The 21627-nt window shown below is 43.8% G+C and overlaps 1 protein-coding gene across 2 annotated transcripts; it reads right to left on the minus strand.

The window, feature by feature from the left end:
* Positions 1–9403: 9403 nt before the first annotated feature.
* Positions 9404–20389, minus strand: sncgb (synuclein, gamma b (breast cancer-specific protein 1)). Of its 2 annotated transcripts, XM_056577144.1 has the most exons (6): positions 19905–20389; positions 15921–15962; positions 15271–15398; positions 13705–13722; positions 11990–12031; positions 9404–11744 (listed from the first exon to the last, which is right to left on the minus strand). In XM_056577144.1, exons 1-6 carry the CDS (start codon positions 20023–20025, stop codon positions 11736–11738), a joined length of 360 nt encoding a protein of 119 aa, XP_056433119.1. In that variant the 5' UTR covers positions 20026–20389; the 3' UTR covers positions 9404–11735. The 2 variants fall into 2 exon arrangements, with proteins under 2 accessions (XP_056433119.1, XP_056433120.1); XM_056577145.1 differs by lacking the exon at positions 13705–13722.
* Between the last annotated feature and the right edge of the window lie 1238 nt (positions 20390–21627).

Genomic DNA, 21627 nt, shown 5'->3' on the forward strand with positions numbered 1-21627 from the left:
CACTGATATTTTAAAACAGGAATGCGAAATGTGAAATGCGAAATGCATCCTGGGATATTTAACGGTCCCAAGTCCACACCATGGACATATTGGGCTAGCCCCACCACCAGTAAGTAAAATAATCTCCATCCACTTCAACAGAGAAACACTCTGAGCATGCACATTTCAATGTTTCAAGTCCAATACACATTGCATTGGGCTGGTGGGGCTAGAGCCCCTCTTGCCCCTCCAGAAGAACTCAGCCGGAAGAAGCGAGCCAGGGTCGACTAAAAATTTAATAAAAGCGCCGAACTTATTATTTTATAGTACTTTCTGGGGAGATTATTTAAAAAAAAATATATATATATAAAAAAATATGTATTTTCTATTTTTTATATATTTCCTTTTTTTTCATTTTCTTTTCTTTTTTTCTTGTGAGAGTAGCGACTTGCCCCTAATGACCAGTCGCCACTGGTCATTCTGACCCGGGACATTTAGAATTGTCGGTCCTCATCATTTTTTCCGGTCATTGACCGGTAATAACCGAAAACGGAAACTCTGCTATAAACCGGCCTAACTTTCACCGTCAACACCGAACCCCTTCTTCTTCGCACGGCTGTCAACATCCGAAACATACGCTAGTTAGATTTTCTCAAACAGCAGTTTCAAGTACGGGTAGCATAGAACTAACGTTAGCCAAGTGGGGGCTCCATGATTGCTAAATCTAATGAGAGAGGTAAAATTGCCATTAAGGAAGGAAAGCATATTATGCCTTGCGACTGTGCTTCTTAGTATGCCTTGCGAATCCCAGTATGGCTTTCAAAACACCTCGTGATTGTTCGATGAAACGCTACCAGGAACACCTAAAGGGCGTTCTTGTGTCATGACGGAAACGCCCAAGCCTGCAGCTGGACCCTTCTCGTGGCATCAGGGCTTGTGACTCTAAAAATCTTAACAAGCTGATTAGGAGGGCTGGCTATGTGCTGGGGACTGGTGTTGTGTCCCAGGAGGTGGTGATGGAGAGAAGGATGGTGCAGAAATTGTTGAGTATTATGGACAATAACACGCATCCCTTGCACAATCTAGTGAGTAAACAAAAGAGTGGTTTTAGTGGGAGGCTACGACAGCTAAACTGCAGAAGGGACAGATTTAAGAATACTTTTTCACCTACTGCAATTGCACTTTATAATAACTCCCCTTTTTATTAAGTAGAAGATTCATTGAAACTTTAGCCTGAGCTGCTTATATATGTCGAACTTATATATACTTATATATGCTTATATATATGTATATATATATATATATATATATATATTTTTTTTAATTCTATTTTTTTGCACCTGTTTATTGCACACCTGTTTATTTGTTTGAATTGTGGAGGAAGATAGCATAGCCCCCAGACTCCAATTAATGACAAAGGTACAACTCTATCGCAGTGGAATACAAAAGCAGAAATGCCTGCATAAGTCTGGGCCATTAACCCGTAACTTTCTCTCCCTCCCTTAAGCCTCTGAATATAACATTGGCATTGTAGTTGAAATGGACTTTGCATTACACCTTTTATGTTCACACACATCAGAAAAATCTTATTTTATATATTTTGGGGTTAGTTTCTTAAACTTGGTACATACTATCTGACTTTTCTAATTTAGAAAATGTAAGATACCACAAACCTAACAACAGATTAAGGTGCATTTCACTGTTTTGGTGGTTAAGTGTGTGGAAGGAAGCACAGCACACCAGCCCGATTACATTCCACAACAACCCACACCCAATTTTCATGAGCGGAAATCTCACCAAACTCTCGAGATCAAAATCGTGACTTTGGTCTAAACAAACATGACAGAAGATGTTCAGGCAGAGCTAGCTATAGTAGCATTTGCAATTGTTTTTTGGGAAAAAATAGCATACTCTACAAGCTGTTTATCCATTTCAGAAGACCGCCCCACATTTGCTTTGGCCGGCCATGTCTTCTGTTATGATTACTTAAAGGATTGTTTGTATAACGTTAGCGTGGTTCCCAATCGGCGATCGTCTTTCCCACATGACAATCCATTTCCTGCGTGCTCGGTTGTGTTCGGGGTTTCCCCCAAACTGTAGGATATCTGAATGTAAATTTTCAATATGTTTAATATTTTGGATTTCAAATCAGTGAGGCTCCTATCGTTAAAAAAAAACACTCCTAACATACCCTACGCTACAGGATAATCTGGCAAAAATAAATCAGTAGAACCATCAACAAATCTGAGTTTTGCTGATCAGGATCGGAAGAAGGACATTTTTTAATTTAGGGTAATCTTTCGATAGTGTGTACCCAGGGAAGGCCCTTTAATTTCTGTGTCCCCCCAAGATTAGAAATCACTCCTACACCTCTGGTACCCAGCATTAGTCTTCAGCCTGTGGGCTGAGTAAATGTAGCCCCAATGGACCACAAATTGAATGAATGTGCCACATGTTTAATACGTCATACCTGTTAATAACTTGACCAAATATATTCGATAATATTAGATATAGAGTCCGAAGACATCAAATAACGAGATGAGAATCTCGTATTTCAATTGCATAATTTATTTACGAAAAAAAAGTTTGCAAGACAGGTTATGTCTATCTCTTTTTTTTTATCTCTTTGTTGGAAACGATAAACATAATTGAAAACATGAGGCAGTGGTTGTGATGGATTCAGCTTCAAATCATGAATGATTTATATTTTTATTACAATAACCATTTACAGCCAACATCGGCATACAGCAGTATGTAGATCACCAATGCGAAGTTCCATGCTTGTTGTTTTGCTTGTTCTTCTAAACAGTGGGGGTACTGGATAGAAGTAGGGGTCCATTGGAATTCAGTGTCAGTTCCCGAAGAGTCCCGATAACATATCGCTGGCCTTGTCGGACGCCTTGTCTGCTGCTGCTGCCCCAGCCGCCTTGCTAGCTAAGTTTGAGATCGTTGATCCCATACCTGAACACACAAACAGCGATAACCTTTCAACGTTGAAAGCCCTAATAAATATACAGTATATTCTAGTGGGTAGAACAAAGGGTCCTTATTGAACTTTGATATCATTAGCTGAGGAAGCCTGAAGGGCTTCTACATCCAAATGCATCATGGGATGTTTTTGTTGGGGGTACTCCCCCATTATGAGAGGACTCAAAATCCTGTGAAATGGGTTTTGCCATGTCTCACATGAGAAACACTGGCAGTTTCTAACCCAACAATGTCTCCCCATAACGACCAATGATTTCAGGATTGATAACTAAACAATGGCAGTTAAAACCATAACTACTAACCTACATTTACATTTGTATGCTTCCAGAACGGAGGCCGCAATGTCCTATAGTCCTATAGCAAACCTTTGGTTTCATCGGCGGCCTTGTCCGCTGCTACCATGCCCACACATTTTCCTGCTGCGTCACAGAGCGCTCCTTTAAAACCTGAACACAAACACACACAACACACAAACACACATAACAAACACACACACACACACACACACACACACACACACACACACACACACACACACATACACACACACACACACACACACACACACACACACACACACACACGCACACACACACACACACACACACACGCACACACACACACACACACAAAAACACACAGGTCAGATAGTAGCATAGTAAAACTTGAATGTGACAAACCATATATATATACAGTATATATATATAATCTGTGCGTGTGGGTGTGTGTGTTTAACTATTATTTGGTAAACGGGGTACAGAAATTAAAATGCCAAGTAAAAAAGCTGTCAACTACAGCTAACCAAATCCCAGTCAGGGAATAGCAAAGTGAACCAGTTTGGATGGAAGTATCTTTGACAAACCTTGGTCCTTTTCATCTTTCTTGCTTCCTCCAGTGAACATGTCAGCCATCTGATCTGCAACCGACTCTGTGAGACCACAAAGAGACCATAACATGAGATTACAATACAGAACCTGGTTCTATTTTATCTGGTCCATTACTTCATTCACATTCCCACAGAGCCATGCAGACACACGTACACACACACACACACACACACACACACACACACACACACACACACACACACACACACACACACACACACACACACACACACACACACACACACACACACACACACACACACACACACACAAACACACATTATCATGCGCACATGGACACAGGGGTATTTTAAGTCCTAGGAAGATATACGTGAGTAAAATCAGCCCTAGAGGTTTAGTTAAGGTGACTCTGGTCACATAATGATGATAATGATATTTTGGCATTTAAGCATCAAAGGTTAAAGCGAAATACTTAATGTAGGTAAACATTTGTGATAGCTGGTCCCAGGTATCGCCTCTTCAGAGGTCATCCACTAGAGTATTGCTAGAGGCTGAGGAGGACTTGTTCATGCTGTTACTTGCAATGTACCTTACGGAAATGCGGTTGTGATTTTCCAGCAAATATTATTTGGGCAAGTTCTTGGGCCTGATATGCTTCAACTTGTCGGTGAATCCATAGTTATTCTCTAGCATATGCAACACAATATTAAGTATAGCGATCTGTCAGGATAACACATTAGCACGATAAAAGAGATGTTTTCAGATTTCAGAGTCCACCCAAAATTGTTTGATTAAAAGTAGTGCACTTGAACTTAAGTACAGTAACGATGTATACACATGCACTTATTGATAATATGTGTGTGTATGTGTGTGTGTGTGTGTGTGTGTGTTTGTGTATGTGTGTGTGTGTGTGTTTGTGTATGTGTGTGTGTGTGTGTGTGTGTGTTATAGCTATCTACATATACAAATATATATATAAAGTTAACCGAATGTCCGTCAGGATGAACAGAAGAGTCAACAGGTTTGAATGAAGTGATCTAGACAAACCTGGCTCCTTTTCCTTGGTTTCTCCACCCAAAGCAGTCGACAATTTGTCTTTCAACGCGTCAGCTGTGAGACCACAAAGAGAAAAGTATACAAGAATACAGAATTAGAATCGGAAGTTCCTCTGTACGATGGACATACCGTTAATATAGAATTTATTTTATTGTTTTGGTTCTTAATAGCCCAAATTATTTAATGAATGACCAAATAGCTTTTCGGTTCTAAAATAAAATAAAATAAAATAGAACACTACTTACCACCCATATCGATGGCAGAATTGAAGAAACTGGCCATGTTTATCTCGAAGGATTGTTCTGCTGCGTGTGGAGACGAGTAGGCTACTGATGCAGCTATGCTGGCGGTACTGTGTGATATGAGTGTAGTGAAAGCCAGCCTTCCAGATATGTGTCCCTCCCTTCCTCGCCCATCACAACACTCGAGTCATACGCACACTCGAACAAAAGCTATAATTGTCTTGATTAAAGAACAGGTTATACATGAATTAATGATTAAATTCATAAATGAATCATACATCATGAAGAGCAACAGACATCCTAACATTACATTCTTACATTCTTCCACCAACTTCCCACAATAAGATTCTCACAATCATGACCAAATAAGGAATAGGCTGAAGCCCAAGGGTTATTTTTGCCTATCCCAGGACTGGACTGGCCATCACGCCATCATCTAACCCTTTTTATACATTTAGTTACCATGACACCAGAACAGGCCGAACCGGCCGGTAAATAATAATATGTTATTTTTATCTTATATAAAAATAACAGGGGATTATTTTTTATATACTTCGTATTCCATCATAAGATTCGCAGTCCCAGGTTCGGTTACACACGTGCAGAAGGCTTTGAAATGTTACCGTCGAGGTAACCAGACATAGCAGAGCGCACTGAGCCCGACTCGTGGCCACACCGGGCCAGCGACGGCACGCAGTATAACTTGGAGTTTAAGCCCTCCTATTTTTTCTGACTGGCTATGAATTATGGACGTCAGATAAATAAAGCGGACCAAGTCAATTGCCTTTCATCGTCCTAAGCTACGGCAAGTTGACAGTGCCGTAACTAGGCCATTGAGGGCCCCAGTGAAGTAATATGTATGCCCCCCCCCCCACTACCACCCAATAAAAACATATAGGATAGGAAATATTTATTATTCAAATTCATTAAATTTTATCCAATAGGCCTACATAAAATGAATGCGGGTTACTTGAACATAACAAACGCAGTCGATTCACATTCAACACATAAATAGCATATCATATCATGACATAAAACACTAACTTTTATGAATCCATACTTAAAAAATCAAAGGCATGTGACTCTCTGGGATAGCTCTTTGAGTTGTCCAATGTCTTTGGGCAACCCTGGATAAGACCAAACATGAGAGAGGGACAGATAAATGCTACCCAAAAAAGACACGCCCTTCAGACAGATGCAGGCAAATTAGCCAAACTGACTCATATGTTTGCTGCACGAAGCAAAGGTTGCTTCGTACATTGACACCAAATGGTATCAATGTTTTGTTTCTCTTTGTCGAAAACCAATAAAACGGAATGAAAAACATGAGGCAGTGCTTGTTGTTATTTCTTTTATTTTCATGACAACAACAATTTTGGACCACCATTTGGCATACAGCAGCTGGTTGATCTCCAAGTCAAAGTTCCAGGCTTGTGGTTTTTCTCAATTTATATTCATATATATATTCCATTATGTAGAAGGAAGGGTCCAGGGGTTTAGAAGCCAAACTTTTTCGCCAAGCCACCAAGGCCGCCGGCGCCTTCGGCCGCTGGCGCTGCCTCTCCGCCTCCCAGCCCGCTGGCCAGGCCAGATAAAAGGTCCCCTGCACCTGCAGCTGCTCCTGCACCTGAACACACACAATAAACAATAATTAAAAAGAAGCAGCTTTAAGAAGTGTCTCTAGAAATGCATTTTATGCCAACACAAATAACACCCAGTGCATACATTCAGCAACAGGATTCACGTTGTGACAAGATGGCACATATTCATTGCCTTGTTTCTCAGTATCAAATAATATGCCTCACACACACACACACACACACACACACACACACACACACACACACACACACACACACACACACACACACACACACACACACACACACACACACACACACACACACACACAGACCTGGTTAGTGGCCTAGCAAAACATGACTATTCTATGAATACAAAAAGAACCAAAACAGGCTTTGTGAGTTTTCAACGAGTCTTCTAATCTAAATTTGTTAGACTTCTAAATGCATAGTAGTAATTGCTGAATAGTTCAACTTATATATATATATATGTTTATCAAATATATTAAAGTATATTTATATAAATATATTTATTATATATGTAGTCAAGGACGGCAGACTCAACCAGTTTGGATAAAATGATCCGCACAAACCTGCTTCCTTGTCTTCAGCCTTTCCCCCCATCAAGTCGGCTACTTTTTCTTTTGCCATGTCAGCTGGGAGACCGCAAAGAGAAAAAACCATGGCATAAGAATAAAGAATTAGAAATACTCTCCCCTGCTGAAGACAAAGCGCTTCTCTTCTCAAGGTGAAGGTATAGTCCAATAAGATGCTTTGTTCTGGAACCTTACATCAAGAACCGATCAGGAAGTTTGATTGCAAAATGGATAAACCTAAAATATTAAACATTCACTATCCAAAAACATGTCAATAAAAATCAAAGATCAAAGTTGCACTTTTGGTAAAAGAAACAACATCAACATAAAAAACAACAGTACATACCAGCCTTCTCAATGACGGTGTTGACGACTTGGTTGGCTCCGCTCATGTTTAGTTTGAATGGTGCTGCTGCGTGTGAAGAAAGAGTGCTCTGATGCAGTGTGCGTACTGTGTGTACTGAGGAAGTGTGTTATATGAGTGTTATAACCTGTGTCCCTCCCTTCCTTCCCCTCCCTTCCCTCCCTCCCCTTTCCCACAACACACACACACACACACACACACACACACACACACACACACACACACACACACACACACACACACACACACACACACACACACACACACACACACACACGCGCGCGCGCGCGCAAACATACTGATCATTATCTTATTTGTTTAGAAAACAGGTTTCCCACATATTCCCATTCACTCTTTTTTCTCCAAACATGCATCCTGATGCTGCTTGCTAAAGAGATTTTACGACATGTAGACTATTTAACATTTATATGCACAACACCGCACAAGAACAATACTGTTCTAGGATGTGAGAAACTGAGGTATTCACCTTAATACGGGTCAAGGCAGTTTGGATGCGTCATGGCAAAAACACCCGTCAACAAGACACAAAGGATAAAGGGAGGACTCTCTGTGTGTGGGCGGCCCTTCCAAGGGGTGTTCCTCTCTTGGGTATGTGTGTTCCTGCACATGTTTTGAATTATTTGGGAATTGCTATTTGGCGCGGGCTCCATGTGCCCCTCCCGGGCGTGGCTCCGTGGCGTCACTCTGGCCGCCTCTGTCTCCCTATTGGTAGAAATCTGACGGGACATGTAGCGTGAGACTAGTGAAATGTGACCTGGCAGGGTAATGAAAGATAATTGCATGTGTGTGTGTGTGTGTGTGTGTGTGTGTGTGTGTGTGTGTGTGTGTCAGCACTAGGGGTGGGACGAGACGAACGGGAAGAACCCTGTATGTAATTTATTAAAACAATTTAATCAAGTACATACATCCGAATAATAGTACAGCACTGCAAATAGCAGTTGTTGCTTTTTTTTGTTTTTGTTTTTCAAGTTAGTGTCTCTTGTGCTGCTGACAAGAAAGGTATGAAACCTGAACAGGAAGTTAACAGACATCCTGTGGTCGCTGCATCTCAAACCCCCATATCTACATATCTACAAAACCCTTGTTAAATATCACACTTGATCCAACGTTAAATTCTCTCTTGCAGTTTTTAATCTGTGAATGTGAAAATCTTTTGGTGTAAGCCCAGAATTAGTTAAAACCAGACTCGGACAATATCAACAAAATATCCTGACAAATAATCTAAATAGAAACATATTACAGACAGTAGCAGCATTAGAGCTGAAACTCATTTGTTTCAACTGTGACTCAGTCATTGTGAAACCATAAATATAGAATTGAATGTTTTTTATCTGTAGCTGCGAGAAAAAGTCTAAGACATGAATTACAGGTCTGAACAGATATGCATTCTCATATTAGATTTATATATATTGCCCTACTTCCTCGTCCGCAGCCAGCCAGCTACACTCCTCACCAAATTCATGACCTGCATAAACAGCAAACAGAACTTGTACTCAGTATCTGTGTACTGAGTGACAAGTATATGTAGCCATGTAGGATTTTGTGACGTAGTGACACTTAGTGAACAAATTTATCTGTCATGAAGGATGACTGAGTGTTCCATGAAATCTGGGAATCATTACTCAACAATTACTACAAATGAAATGGGTTTGTGAGATCCCTGCATGGGGACTTCGACTATGCCGGCCTGCACGGCATAGCTTACATACTGTGTCCTTTGTTGTGTTTTTGCCTTAACAAAAATTAGTTTCGGCCCTGTTCACAGAGCCTCCAATAGTTCAAACACTTAAGGTGGTTGAGCGTCTTACCGTCTTCTTCTCAAACACAAACCTGTTTAAACCTGTCCAAATGGATCCATAAATAAAGCCACAATGCAACATTCAGATTTCGACAAACCATTTTTATTTGACTGATACTGTTTAAAAAAATCAGCGAGTCCGCTTTGATGCCAACTTAAACATAGTGTGTGATAATTGTCCAGTGTCTGCTGATTTGTGTATGTGTATGTCACTGGTGTGTTTTCATACACTCTGTTTATGTTTACAATATGTGGCTATGTGAATTAGTGTCAGTGTGTGTGTGTGTGTGATGTGTGCGTGAATATCAGATTGCTTGATAAGGCAACATGCAGTCATCAGTTTTGATTGGCTTCAAAGTAAAAACACACAGATCTGCTCATGACACATAGTACACACACGCACACACACACACACACACACGCGCACACGCACGCACACATGCGTGCACGCGCGTTTTGCTGGTACGATCTGCTTTTCCTATGTTAAAACACACAAATAGAGTACATACGGATACACAAACACAAACACAGATGCAGGGCAGACAAAAGCTTGCCACAAGCCCAAGGGAAGTGGCGGGGGCCAGTCATTGAGTGACAGGGTAAAGCTATCTTCTGAGTGGCTGTGAAAGCTGATGGGCGGGACTAACAGAAGAGTTACTATGGGAACTCTAAATGGTCAACTACAAACCAAAACTACATCCTCCATGACTCGATGCAGGATCACCTGACTCTACAGATTTTGGTGGCTCAACCCCTGGCTGACTGAATTCCATATTGCTTGTTTGTCTCACTCTCTACAGCATGCAAACCTCACAACGTCTAAAAGCAACAGCTAGCACACGGCATATCAAAACAATCAACCAACACAACACATTTTGCCTCCTTGAACTTTAAAATTCAAATCAACCCAGCAGTGCAAACAAGGATTAAACCCAGTCTGAGAGACTAGACAAAACCTTGGCCAAAGAAATATGAATCCAACTCAAACCATCCCGTGACTAAACCTAGTCTTAGTCTAGACCTTGATTGATATACAGAACTGAATTTCCAGTATTGCTTCTGCTCTTGAGCTTGTTCAAAGCAAACTCGTGGTACAGTTTTGCCATTGTTTTGTCCTAGCACCTCTGGTTATATCAATAAGAACAAAAGATAAGAGGAAAAGTAGAGGAAAGTTGTGTTGCTCTCTGCTGGTTGCTATGCAGACATATTCAAGATCAAACACACACATACGCACACACACTTAGCCAAACAAAGCTAACTACAACAGTGAACACGCTACGCGGCTACAAAACACAACGAAGCCATTCTCGGGGGAATCTGTTCATGCATTCTACTGTAGTTAGCGAGCGATCGCACACGTTGGAGGGAGGGATAATCTTTAGCCTTTATTGCACGATGCCCCACAAAGAAACACACACTGGCAGCATTCTCCGGGATCCTCTACCTCCGCCCAGTAAGCATGCACGCACGCTGACATGCTCACACGCACACGCATGCACACACAGGACTCACGCAAACGGTTACCACAAACACCATCCCATGAGCTATCTTTGTCTCAATGTTTTTTTACACGTATAACTATTATCACGATTGTATTCACATGCTCTCTTCAGCTAACACCGAGGCTGCCCGTCCCTCTCACCGGCCCATCGGTGGGAAACCCTGGTATGTACAGGACATGTATGTGCCTACAATGGCCCCCTCTCTCTGTCTTTCTGTGGTACGTGCCCATGTGTGATTACGCTATGGGAGAACCGTGTGTGTGCCTTGGTGAATGCGCGGGCATGTGTGCAAGTGTCTGTGTGTTTGTGTGTGTGTGTGCGCGCGCGCCACATTGTGCATGTGTGTGTGTGTGTGTGTGTGAGCAGGTCTTGCCCCCAGAAAGGGCAGCAGATATGCAGTGACAACAACACTTAGGGGATAACATCATGACAACACCAACACAAGGTGGGGGGCGTAGAACAGAAGCTTTGGAGGGAGGGAGGGAGGGAGGAAGGGAGGGAGGAAGGGAGGGAGGGGGGGAGGGAGGGGGGGATGCCGAACTACCAGGACAGTGTGGAGGTGGTCTGGAGGGAGTGGGCATTAGGGTTAAGGGCAGCAGGGACAGAAAGGCGCGGCGTCTGGAAGAGTCTGTTTTTGTCGTTTTGGTTCCATAAAGTCACAAAAAAATATGTTGAACATCTCCTAGGAAGAGCGTAGGCAGGGTTGGGGGGTCGGGCGTTGGGGCTTTCAGAGAGGACACTGCCGGACGTCCCAGGAACAGTTAATACCCCTGTGAGGAGGGGGGGAATGCAGAGGGAAGGAAAGGTCTGGGTTAGGATCATAAGAGCATATACTGTCAATGCAATACAACAGTATATCTAGTGCACAATGTGCATAACATGTACGACAAAATTATGTTTGTTCTCTAGGAGTATGTGTACTTTTAAAGTATACACTGAATAAACTGTCATTGTACATTTACTACTGAATAAACTGGTTTCAAGTTCACTCCAAAAAAAGAGTGAGAGCCATTACCTCTCCTCCCTGGCCACCCTGCTCCATGCCTCCATACTCTCCCTGGGAGAGAGAGAAAGAGAGAGAGAGAGAGAGATAAAGAGAGAGAGAGAGGAAGAAAACGAGTGAGAAAGAGAGAGAGGGAGAGAGAAAGAGAGAGAGAGAGAAAACGAGTGAGAGAGAGAGAGAGAGAGAGAAAACGAGTGAGAGAGAGAGAGAGAGAGAGAGAGAGGATGAAAGAGTAAGAATAGATTGAGAGAGAGATAGGGAAAGAAGCAAAGATAGAGACAGTGAGAACAAAAGCCCATAGTTGACTGTTGCCATAGGGTTAGGGTGGGGCATCAAGCATCAAGCAATCAAGCCCCAGGTCCAACTGAAACTAAAAAAAACGTGCGCACACGCACACACACACACACACACACACACACACACACACACACACACACACACACACACACACACACACACACACACACACACACACACACACAGTATGACAGCAGAAGGCTCTGATCAGAGAGGAGGACCATGCAAAATCTCCACAGCAACCGGAGAGAGGGTTAAGCAGAGCATACTGGTGTTGTTTGGGGTGGAGTTAGTTGTTAGTTGCCTGAGGGTTTCCCAAGATCTATCAGCAAACTATGCACAGCTACGAATAGCTTTTTAGGCGTTAGCATGTGACCAAGTCCACAAAGCAAGTATGTAAGTTGCATGCCATGGGTGGATCTCTGTTTTTAAATAAAGGTTCCTAACTTATTCAAATTCCAACAGTGAGTCAATGAGCACCTGAGGGGCGAACCCACAGCAGCCAAACTAAGAGCTTAAAGGGGTAGTCCGGAATTTTGGACAAAGGGCCTGATTCCCAAGTTAGCCTTGGTGTTCTTCAGTTTTCAACCCATTTCATTCAGTCCTTCTAGTTGCAGAGTTCGCTCGTGCTAGGCTAGCGCACGGCAACGGGCAATACTAGCCTGCTAATAAAACAGTCTTACCCACTCCACAGTACACCCGAGGTAAATCAATTATAACGCCAGACTATAGATGTAAATGTCTGTGTTGATAGAATAATGTTAGAAATAAAACCAACCTTGCATTGCATTGGATTTTGAAGGACTTGCAGACTGATACCTCGGTTAAATTCTGCTGCTGCTGAGAAAGTAGTCCCTCCAAATGCGATGATTCATGCGATGCAAGGTTAGTTTTATTTCTAACATTATTCTATCAACACAGACATTTACATCGACCGTCTGGCGTTATAATTGATTTGCCTCGGGTGTACTGTGGAGTGGGTAAGACTGTTTTATTAGCAGGCTAGTATTGCCCGTTGCCGTGCGCTAGCCTAGCAAGAGCGTACTCTGCAACTAGAAGGACTGAATGAAATGTGTTGAAAACTGTCTCCAATGATAAAGAACACCAGGGCTAACTTGGGAATCAGGCCCTATGTCCAAAATTCCGAACTACCCTTTAACGGATTCAAATTGCAAGACGTGTGCTACACATGCAACATAACCTTATGGGGTCTTTGTTAAAGAATGAATGCCTTTGAAATAGATAGTGTAGTATAGGCTAACATTCAGAATACAGCTGTTCTACAGTATTTATCATTATTAAATTGGTCTTATGTTTAATGGTTCTTTCCATGTTGATGCTCACGCATGTTTTGCTACAGATAGGTAGTAGCATGCAGGACCCTTTGACCTGTGACCTATAACCCAAGTGCAATGCTGTAAAATAGGCACCTCGTATACTGGTTCCTCCTGTACAAGGGCAACAGAATGTAGTCAAGAACGTAAATAAAATAAAAGCAAAGATAACAAAACGAAAACAAGGAGACATTAATAAACGACAACACAGACATGAAAACAAACAACCACATTACCAAAATTAAATGAACACACAGTACACACAATTTGAACCATGAAAAGCAGTTATTCACAATGACACGTTAGGAGGTATTCCATATATGTGTAATTAGATATGAGACGTAAAGTTCATGTAAAGCTTTTACAATAAGGGTAGTCTGACATCGTCAGATCAATTCGCAAACGTGTATTAGTCTAAAACCTCGTAGTCCATCACAGATTTCCAACAGGCATTATCAACGGGCACAGACAAAAAGGCATCTGAACACAAATGGCTTGACCTACAACCAATCAGATCAACCTGTGACGCATCAGTGACAACCACCTTTATTGTTTTTTAAATGTCTGAATGGCGCACCCTTATGGCACTCCTTTGTACAGTCATCCTAACAAACCCGCCCCATATTAGACAGCTTTTGGGGTCCGACCGGGGCCAGGTCTCCTGGAGATCTGTCTGGACACGAGGGAGACCCAACGGATATGCCAGCAAATACTATAAAAAAAGAGCTTGATGACTCATCCGGTTCCAAGTCTACGATAAGGGTGCATTAATTCACTAACATTAGTAAATGCAGTAAATGGCATTACCTCACAGTTAACTAACAGTTAACTATTGGTCTAGTAATAATCTACTCATGGAGATCCTGTTTACTAATGGTGTTCAGGTTAAACTTGAATGTTAACTAAGGTATTCATGAATACATTATTTAATTGGGTTTATCGACACCCGAATACTAACCATAACCCACTAACATAACACTTAACCTCACCCCTTTACTAATACTATTTAATAATGCTTATTACTCCCTTAACTAATATAAATGGTTAATGAATGTTCAACATTTAAATTGAGGTTAGGGTTACTAATTTATGAAAAATAAGCTTGTAAGTTTGTAATGTCTGGAGACTTTCCATTCCGATTATTGTTGGTGGTGCCACACCAATGAAACAATACTAATTTGAATATCAATAGAACTTAAGCAAGTTTTATTAACATATCAACTAAATGGGTCATTGTGATTTCACTTAGCATTGTTTATGTTAACGTGTGTCAATGTCTCCATCTACTGGAATTAGGAGGATCTGGTGGTTAGACAATCATCTTTTGTTAAAATAAAACCTTATTCAGTTTTTCACAAACAATTATTTCCAGTTGAAACAAGTTCTGTTTTAGTATGGACGAACATTGATGAGTTATTTTTGACGTTTTAACCTTTTTGGGCCTGCTACCAGCTAATAAAGCTTTAATAAAGCACCAAAACCCAAGGTGTCAGTGTTTTAGCCTCAGATACATTATTTGTTCTCCTATTATAATACCCTTTAAAATTAATTAAACCATTGAACTGCATACACTAACGTAACTATAACTGACTTTCCCAGAGCCAACAAACCCATCAGACATAAGGAACACAGGGTGAGATGGTGGTCGCTATGGCGACTGACCTGATTGACCATGCCAGTAGAGGCGGCGACATTCTCGACTCCTTCCACGTTGGCCTGTGACACGTCGTTGGCCCCGGCAATGACCCCCTCTCCTACAATGTTCGCCTGGTCAGTAGTTCTGTTGGCCACTGGGAGAAGCAGGAAGAGGGGTTATGGCCAGACACGCACATACAGTATGTGCTCCCATGCAAGCACACACACACACACACACACACACACACACACACACACACACACACACACACACACACACACACACACACACACACACACACACACACACACACACACACACACACACACACACACACACATGCTCAGACACACACAGGAACCTGCTGGAAATCAGCTTTACACTGAGTCAGGCCAGTTTTAAATTTTAACTTTGTTACCTTTAATACTTTCCTGTATAATGCAAATAAAATAATAAATAGTAAATAAATAAAATAAAACACACACACACACACACCAAGCCCACATGGAAGCAGACACAAACACACACACACACACACACACACACACACACACACACACACACACACACACACACACACACACACACACACACACACACACACACACACACACACACACACACACACACACACACACACACACACACACACACACACACACACACACACACTTACCTGTGTTTACTCCGGACACGACTCCCTCCTTCGTCTTGTTACCTGAGGAAGAGGAAGACGGCCAGGGTGAATACATTGACAATGTCTCTGAACAGGGCGAGTGGTATGATTGGTTTGTTTCATTCATGCTGGCATATCCATCAATAAACAGCATAAATAGTAACTTGAAAGCCCCTCCCCCCACTAAGCTATTAATATTATGATCCAAAGCAGATTCAAATCTGGTTACATAAGGTTTGTGGGGAATGAGGGATGACAGATAGATGGGTGAGAGACAAAGAGGTAGAGGGAAACATGGATAAACAGAGGGAGTGAGAGAGAGAGAGAGAGAGAGAGAGAGAGAGAGAGAGAGAGAGAGAGAGAGAGAGAGAGAGAGAGGGAGAGAGAGAGAGAGAGAGAGAGAGAGAGAGAGAGAGAGAGAGAGAGAGAGAGAGAGAGAGAGAGAGAGAGAGAGAGAGAGAGAGAAACGGAGCAATAGAGAGGTAGGTGGATTGGTAGAAAGAGAGAGGAGATATTTTAAGCACAACTTCATATACATTCTGAGTATTCCGAATTTGACTTTTGATATATTTTGTATATATTATTAATCTTTTAGATATGTGTATATGTTTAGCATTTTACATTTATATTTTACTTAATACATTTTTTCGTTTGGCCTATTTTTCCCCTGCTTTGGCAATATAATTATATATTTGTTTCCCACACGAATAAAGCTGTTTGAAGAATAATTGAATTGAATTGAGAGAGATAGAGGGAGGTAGATGGATTGATACAGAGAAAGAGTAGGATGGAAACAGAGGGATAGAGGGAGGGGACAGAGACATCTCTCTTCCTCACTTGCCCGCAGGATAATCCTTACACACTACAGCTGCTGTAACTGACGACAGCCTCTCTCTCCCTCTCCGCCTCTCGCCTCTTCCTCTCTCTCTCTCACTCTCTCTACCTATCCCTCTCTCTCTATCCCTATCTCTCTCTCTCTCCCTCTCTCTCCCTCTCTCTCTCTCTCTCTCGCCTTCTCTCTCTCCCTATCCCACTCCCTCTCTCAACCTTTCCCCATCCCTCTCTCTCTCTCTCTCTCTCCTCTTCCCCCTATCTCTCTCTCCCTCTCTCTTCCTCTCCCTCTCTTCCTCTCCCTCTCGCTCCCGTCCTCTCTCTCCTGTCCTCCCTCCTCTTCAGCCTCTCTCTCTTCCGCTGCCCCTCTCTGTCTCTCTCCTGTCCCCCCTCCTCTTCCCCCTCTCACCCTCTCTCTCTCTCCCTATCCCTCTCTCTCCTTATCCCTCTCTCCATCCCTCTCTCTCTCTCTCCCTCTCTCCCTATCCCTCTATCTCTCTCTCCCTCTCTCTTTTCCTTTTCCTCTCTCCCTCTCTCTCTCCTGTCCTCCCTTCTCTCCCCCCTCTCCCCGTAGTTCTTCTGCCACGTGACTGGCTACTGCAGTTGAGCTTCACGCTCAACCGTTCTCCCCATCTAGTCTCTCCCTTCACGCACGCACGCTCACACGCACGCACACACGCACACACACACACTCACCTGCACGCGTGCATGCACACGGAACCACACCCACAACACCTGCATCTACACAGGTCGCTCGCACATGGAACCGCACGCACACACGCGCGCACACACTCACACACAGATGCCCCCATGCACACACATTGTGGTCCGCGGATGAAATGCACTCAATCTCTCTCACCCACTCACACTCACGAAGACTCACACACACACACAGACTCACACACACACACACGCAGACTCACACTCACGCAGACTCACACTCACGCACACACAGGGATGACGCAGCGTCTTGTCCCTGTCTGAGTATCTGTGACTCTTTGTGATCAACATACATCTGCTATTTCTACATTGTAATTTAAATATTTATATATATATTGAACTGATAAAATTAGATATCATATATTAATAAATTGTTATATTTATATCATGTATTGCGTTATTTGAGGCTGAATGTTTGAAAGGGTGCCCACGAGAAGCGCTGGTCGTGTTCTTTGACTGCCAAGCGGGCAGTAGACCGGTTTTCTTTTTGAATGTATAAATAAATAATGTGTCCTACTTTCAGGTCTCCTGACCTGTGAAATGGATGTTACGGATAATGGAGCACACCCAAGTCCACGCACGAGCGCACAATCCCGTGCGCGCGCACACACACACACACACACACACACTCATACATGCATCCATGTGTGTTCCACCCGATGTTCAGTTTCTAGTCGTTCTCAAGGCGTGTGATTGTGACCGATGACTAATCCATCCCTCCCATTGATTGAAACCCTTTTTAGGGGAGTCCGTCCCTGATTGATGCTTTTGCTTTTTGTCGCCCCGGTGTGTAATTTATTCCGTTCTCTTCTTCTGGTCCGGTCTTGCACGACAAAACACAAGGCTGAACACTGTGTTCACTGCCGTTTATGACATAATACTCCCCTCCCCCCCTCTCTCTCTCCCTCTCTGCCCTCCCTCTCCCTCTCTGCCTGACTCCCCATCGCGCTCTCTTTACATCTCTCTTTCTCTTCATCTTTTGCGCTCTGCTTCCTCACACTTGTTTCTGTCTTCGCCGTCTTTTCAGCTGCTTTTCTCCACCCTTACCATCTCAGTGCCTCCATCTTTATTTTATAGAGCAACGTAATATCAGCAGGCTGTTGGTCGACGGAGCTGGTTGGTCATCAAGTGTGTCACACACACACACACACACACACACACACACACACACACACACACACACACACACACACACACACACACACACACACACACACACACACACACACACACACACACACACACACATGTACACGCACACACGATGACATGCAGGGAATTGTAGGGATGGGGTTGTAGATTGCTGCAGTGCTAAACGGTTCCATAGCATAGGCCATTCCCCTCACCCCACACACAGGTCCACTCCGACACTCACACACACATTGTTGCCAGTGGCTGTCTCTACCCATCAGCAGAGCTGGTTCAGTATAAGAGTGACACCTGACCACTGAGCTGACACATAGTGGCCACACCACACCACTGCTCACATTCTGTCTCTCTCTCTCTCTCTCCCTCCCTCCCTCCCTCTCACCTTTCTCTTACCCTATCTTCTATCCCTCTCGTCTAACCAGTGGCTGGCTGCAGACCTAGCATCCTGGGTAACCTTGAAATGTGACGCACTCTGTACGCCACACACCAACGGTCAGGGCCTTGATGGTGAAGAAGCGCCTGGCTGGACAACCCCCCTCTCCCCCCCCCCCCCCCCCCCCCCCCGCCCTGCCCCACCCCATGCACCACACACGCACTCCTAATGAGAGGCCGGCTCTACCCCACCCCACTCCTGTCTCCTCCAGTCCTCCACCTTCCCCAACCGCCATTTTGTGTCGCAAAATTAAAAATGAATGCCAGAAGCGAATGCCAACCCCTCTGCCATCTATCTACACCAACACACACACACACACACACACACACACACACACACACACACACACACACACACACACACACACACACACACACACACACACACACACACACACACACACACAAACACATACACACACACACACACACAGATAGATTCATAATTTCCTGAACAGATACCAGGACCCCTATCAGGCTTGCTATGGCGGTGTCAAGTCTCTATCTTTCCATCTCTCATTTCAATCAGTCAATCAATCACTCTCTCTCTACTCCCCCCCCCCACCCCCACCCCCCCATGCCACCCACCCACCCGCTGATTGCACCAGCCCTGCAGTGCTGCCACCCCTCCCTCTTCTCCATCTAGAATCTATGACCCATACACACATTTTCTCCTCTCTCCTCCGCTGATATCTTCCTGACAGACTGCCCCCCCACCTCAGCTCTCGGCAAAATGTCTTGACTTACACGCCCCTGGGGTTCCGTCTGCCTCGGAGGCGTCCCCCTCCACAAACTACGCAGGCATTATGTGCTGCTGGTGATGGTGCTGGTGGAGCAGGTGGAGGTACATACCGACATACATCACCCCTTCTTTGGTCTTAGCTGCTGCCTCCTCCACGCCCGCCTTGGTCTTCTCCGCGGCGGCCACTACACCCTCCTTGGCCATGGAGAACCCCTTCATGAATACATCCATCTTTTTTTACGTAGACGAAGCTATTTGGCTCCCCTGCTCCGGCAAACAAAAGCGGGCCTGGCTGACTGGTCGGCGAGGATAATGTTTGCCTGGTGCTCGGAGGGAGAGCTGGACAGAGCGGAGGAGAGCTGGCGGTGGTATCTGCGAGGTAGCGAGAGCGAGAGAGGAGAGTGGGGTGTGTGTGCGTGTGTCAGAGAGACTGTGTGTGAATGTGCGTGAATGCGTGTGTGTAAGGCTCCTCCTCCCTGCAACGGTGACCGAAAAGGACTGCACGACAGGACGAGAGGGCGAGCAGACTGAAGGACAGAGAGAGACAGAGGGAGGGAGTGCGTGAGAGAGGGATGGAGGGATAAAGAGAGATAGAGCTAACGGAAGGAAGGGGGGTTGCCGTGTAGTGCTGCGATGGAGCGGAGGAGAGGCTGAAAGACGGAGTCGAATGGATGCTGCAGCATTTTTAAGTCATGCTGCAGACTATGACACCCCCACCTGCTCGTCATCCCGCCCCCCTCGCGCTCCCGTGATCGCTCCATCCCAGTGAAACCGGCGGCATTTTTGCATATTAGATTAGCGCACTTTATCGGTCTCATCTACACGCAGACCTAGATGCTATTTACAGAACATCCCACGGTTATACACTGTTGCTGGTCCTTTGAGAATTAATCAAGGTTTTTTTTTTATTACAGCACACACCCTTAAGATATTGGCTAAAATGCTTTGTATAATTCACCCCCTTAAGATTGGTAGGCATGCGATTGGTATTGTGATAATGTATACACAGACATGTCGTTTAGTGTCACAACGTGCCGCCAGAAAAATCGTTTCTGTCTCTTTTCCCTTTCCGTCGAAAGGAAAAAGGGGACAGACGACGCCATCAACAGCCATTTTCCAGCGTTCGAGATGGGAGAAAGTGCTCCGTCATCGTACCAGTGTGAGTCACATCGCTCCTCTCCCCCCTCTTCCTCCCCCATCCCGTCCTCCCTCCTCCTATTCCCCCGTCCTCCCCCCTTTCTGCTAACTCAGCAGCAGACTCTCCTGTATGGAGCCGCACTAAATCAAATCTTTCATCACCGCAAACCCGGTTATATTTAGATTAAATTTAGACACGGAGGAGTTCAGACGTTTCACCGATATCTCCAGACAACCCAATATGCATTTCGAATAATGTGCTAGATAAGAAACCAATACAATAAAAGCTGAGGTTTATTGTACAAAAAACGAGAATCATTTGGGCGTTAGGATAACCGTTCAGGTGTTGAGGCGCGTTCCAGCGGACTTACTGATTCTGAACTGGAGCGAGGTTGCCCCCTAGTGGTGTCTGCAGATATGGTCCCACGATGACACAGCACTATTATTGTACTGTACTCTATTAATAGTGGTTTTCCTGCAAATTTGCATCCATATATTTTTTACATTATATTGGACTGACTAGATTCGACATAAGGTACTCAATCATAAGACATTGTGATAACTTAAAATTGTATTCCATGGATGAATATTTGGTCCATGATTACCTAAATGGTAGGCCTAATGTAAGGTGCTTAAAAAACATGAATGAATCATATATTATTGTGTGACTTATTAGTAATGAAATTTGCTTTGTAC

The sequence above is a fragment of the Gadus chalcogrammus genome, chromosome 18 (assembly GCF_026213295.1).
Source record: "Gadus chalcogrammus isolate NIFS_2021 chromosome 18, NIFS_Gcha_1.0, whole genome shotgun sequence".
Taxonomy (NCBI): domain Eukaryota; kingdom Metazoa; phylum Chordata; class Actinopteri; order Gadiformes; family Gadidae; genus Gadus; species Gadus chalcogrammus.

Excerpts from the sequence above, each read along its gene's own strand:
- sncgb (XM_056577144.1), bottom strand. The coding sequence starts at position 20,025 with ATGGATGTATTCATGAAGGGGTTCTCCATGGCCAAGGAGGGTGTAGTG. Across the intron at positions 15,963-19,904 it reads AGAAGGGGTGATGTATGTCG|GTAACAAGACGAAGGAGGGA; the intron begins GTATGTACCTCC and ends CCTCTTCCTCAG. Across the intron at positions 15,399-15,920 it reads CGTGTCCGGAGTAAACACAG|TGGCCAACAGAACTACTGAC; the intron begins GTAAGTGTGTGT and ends TGCTTCTCCCAG.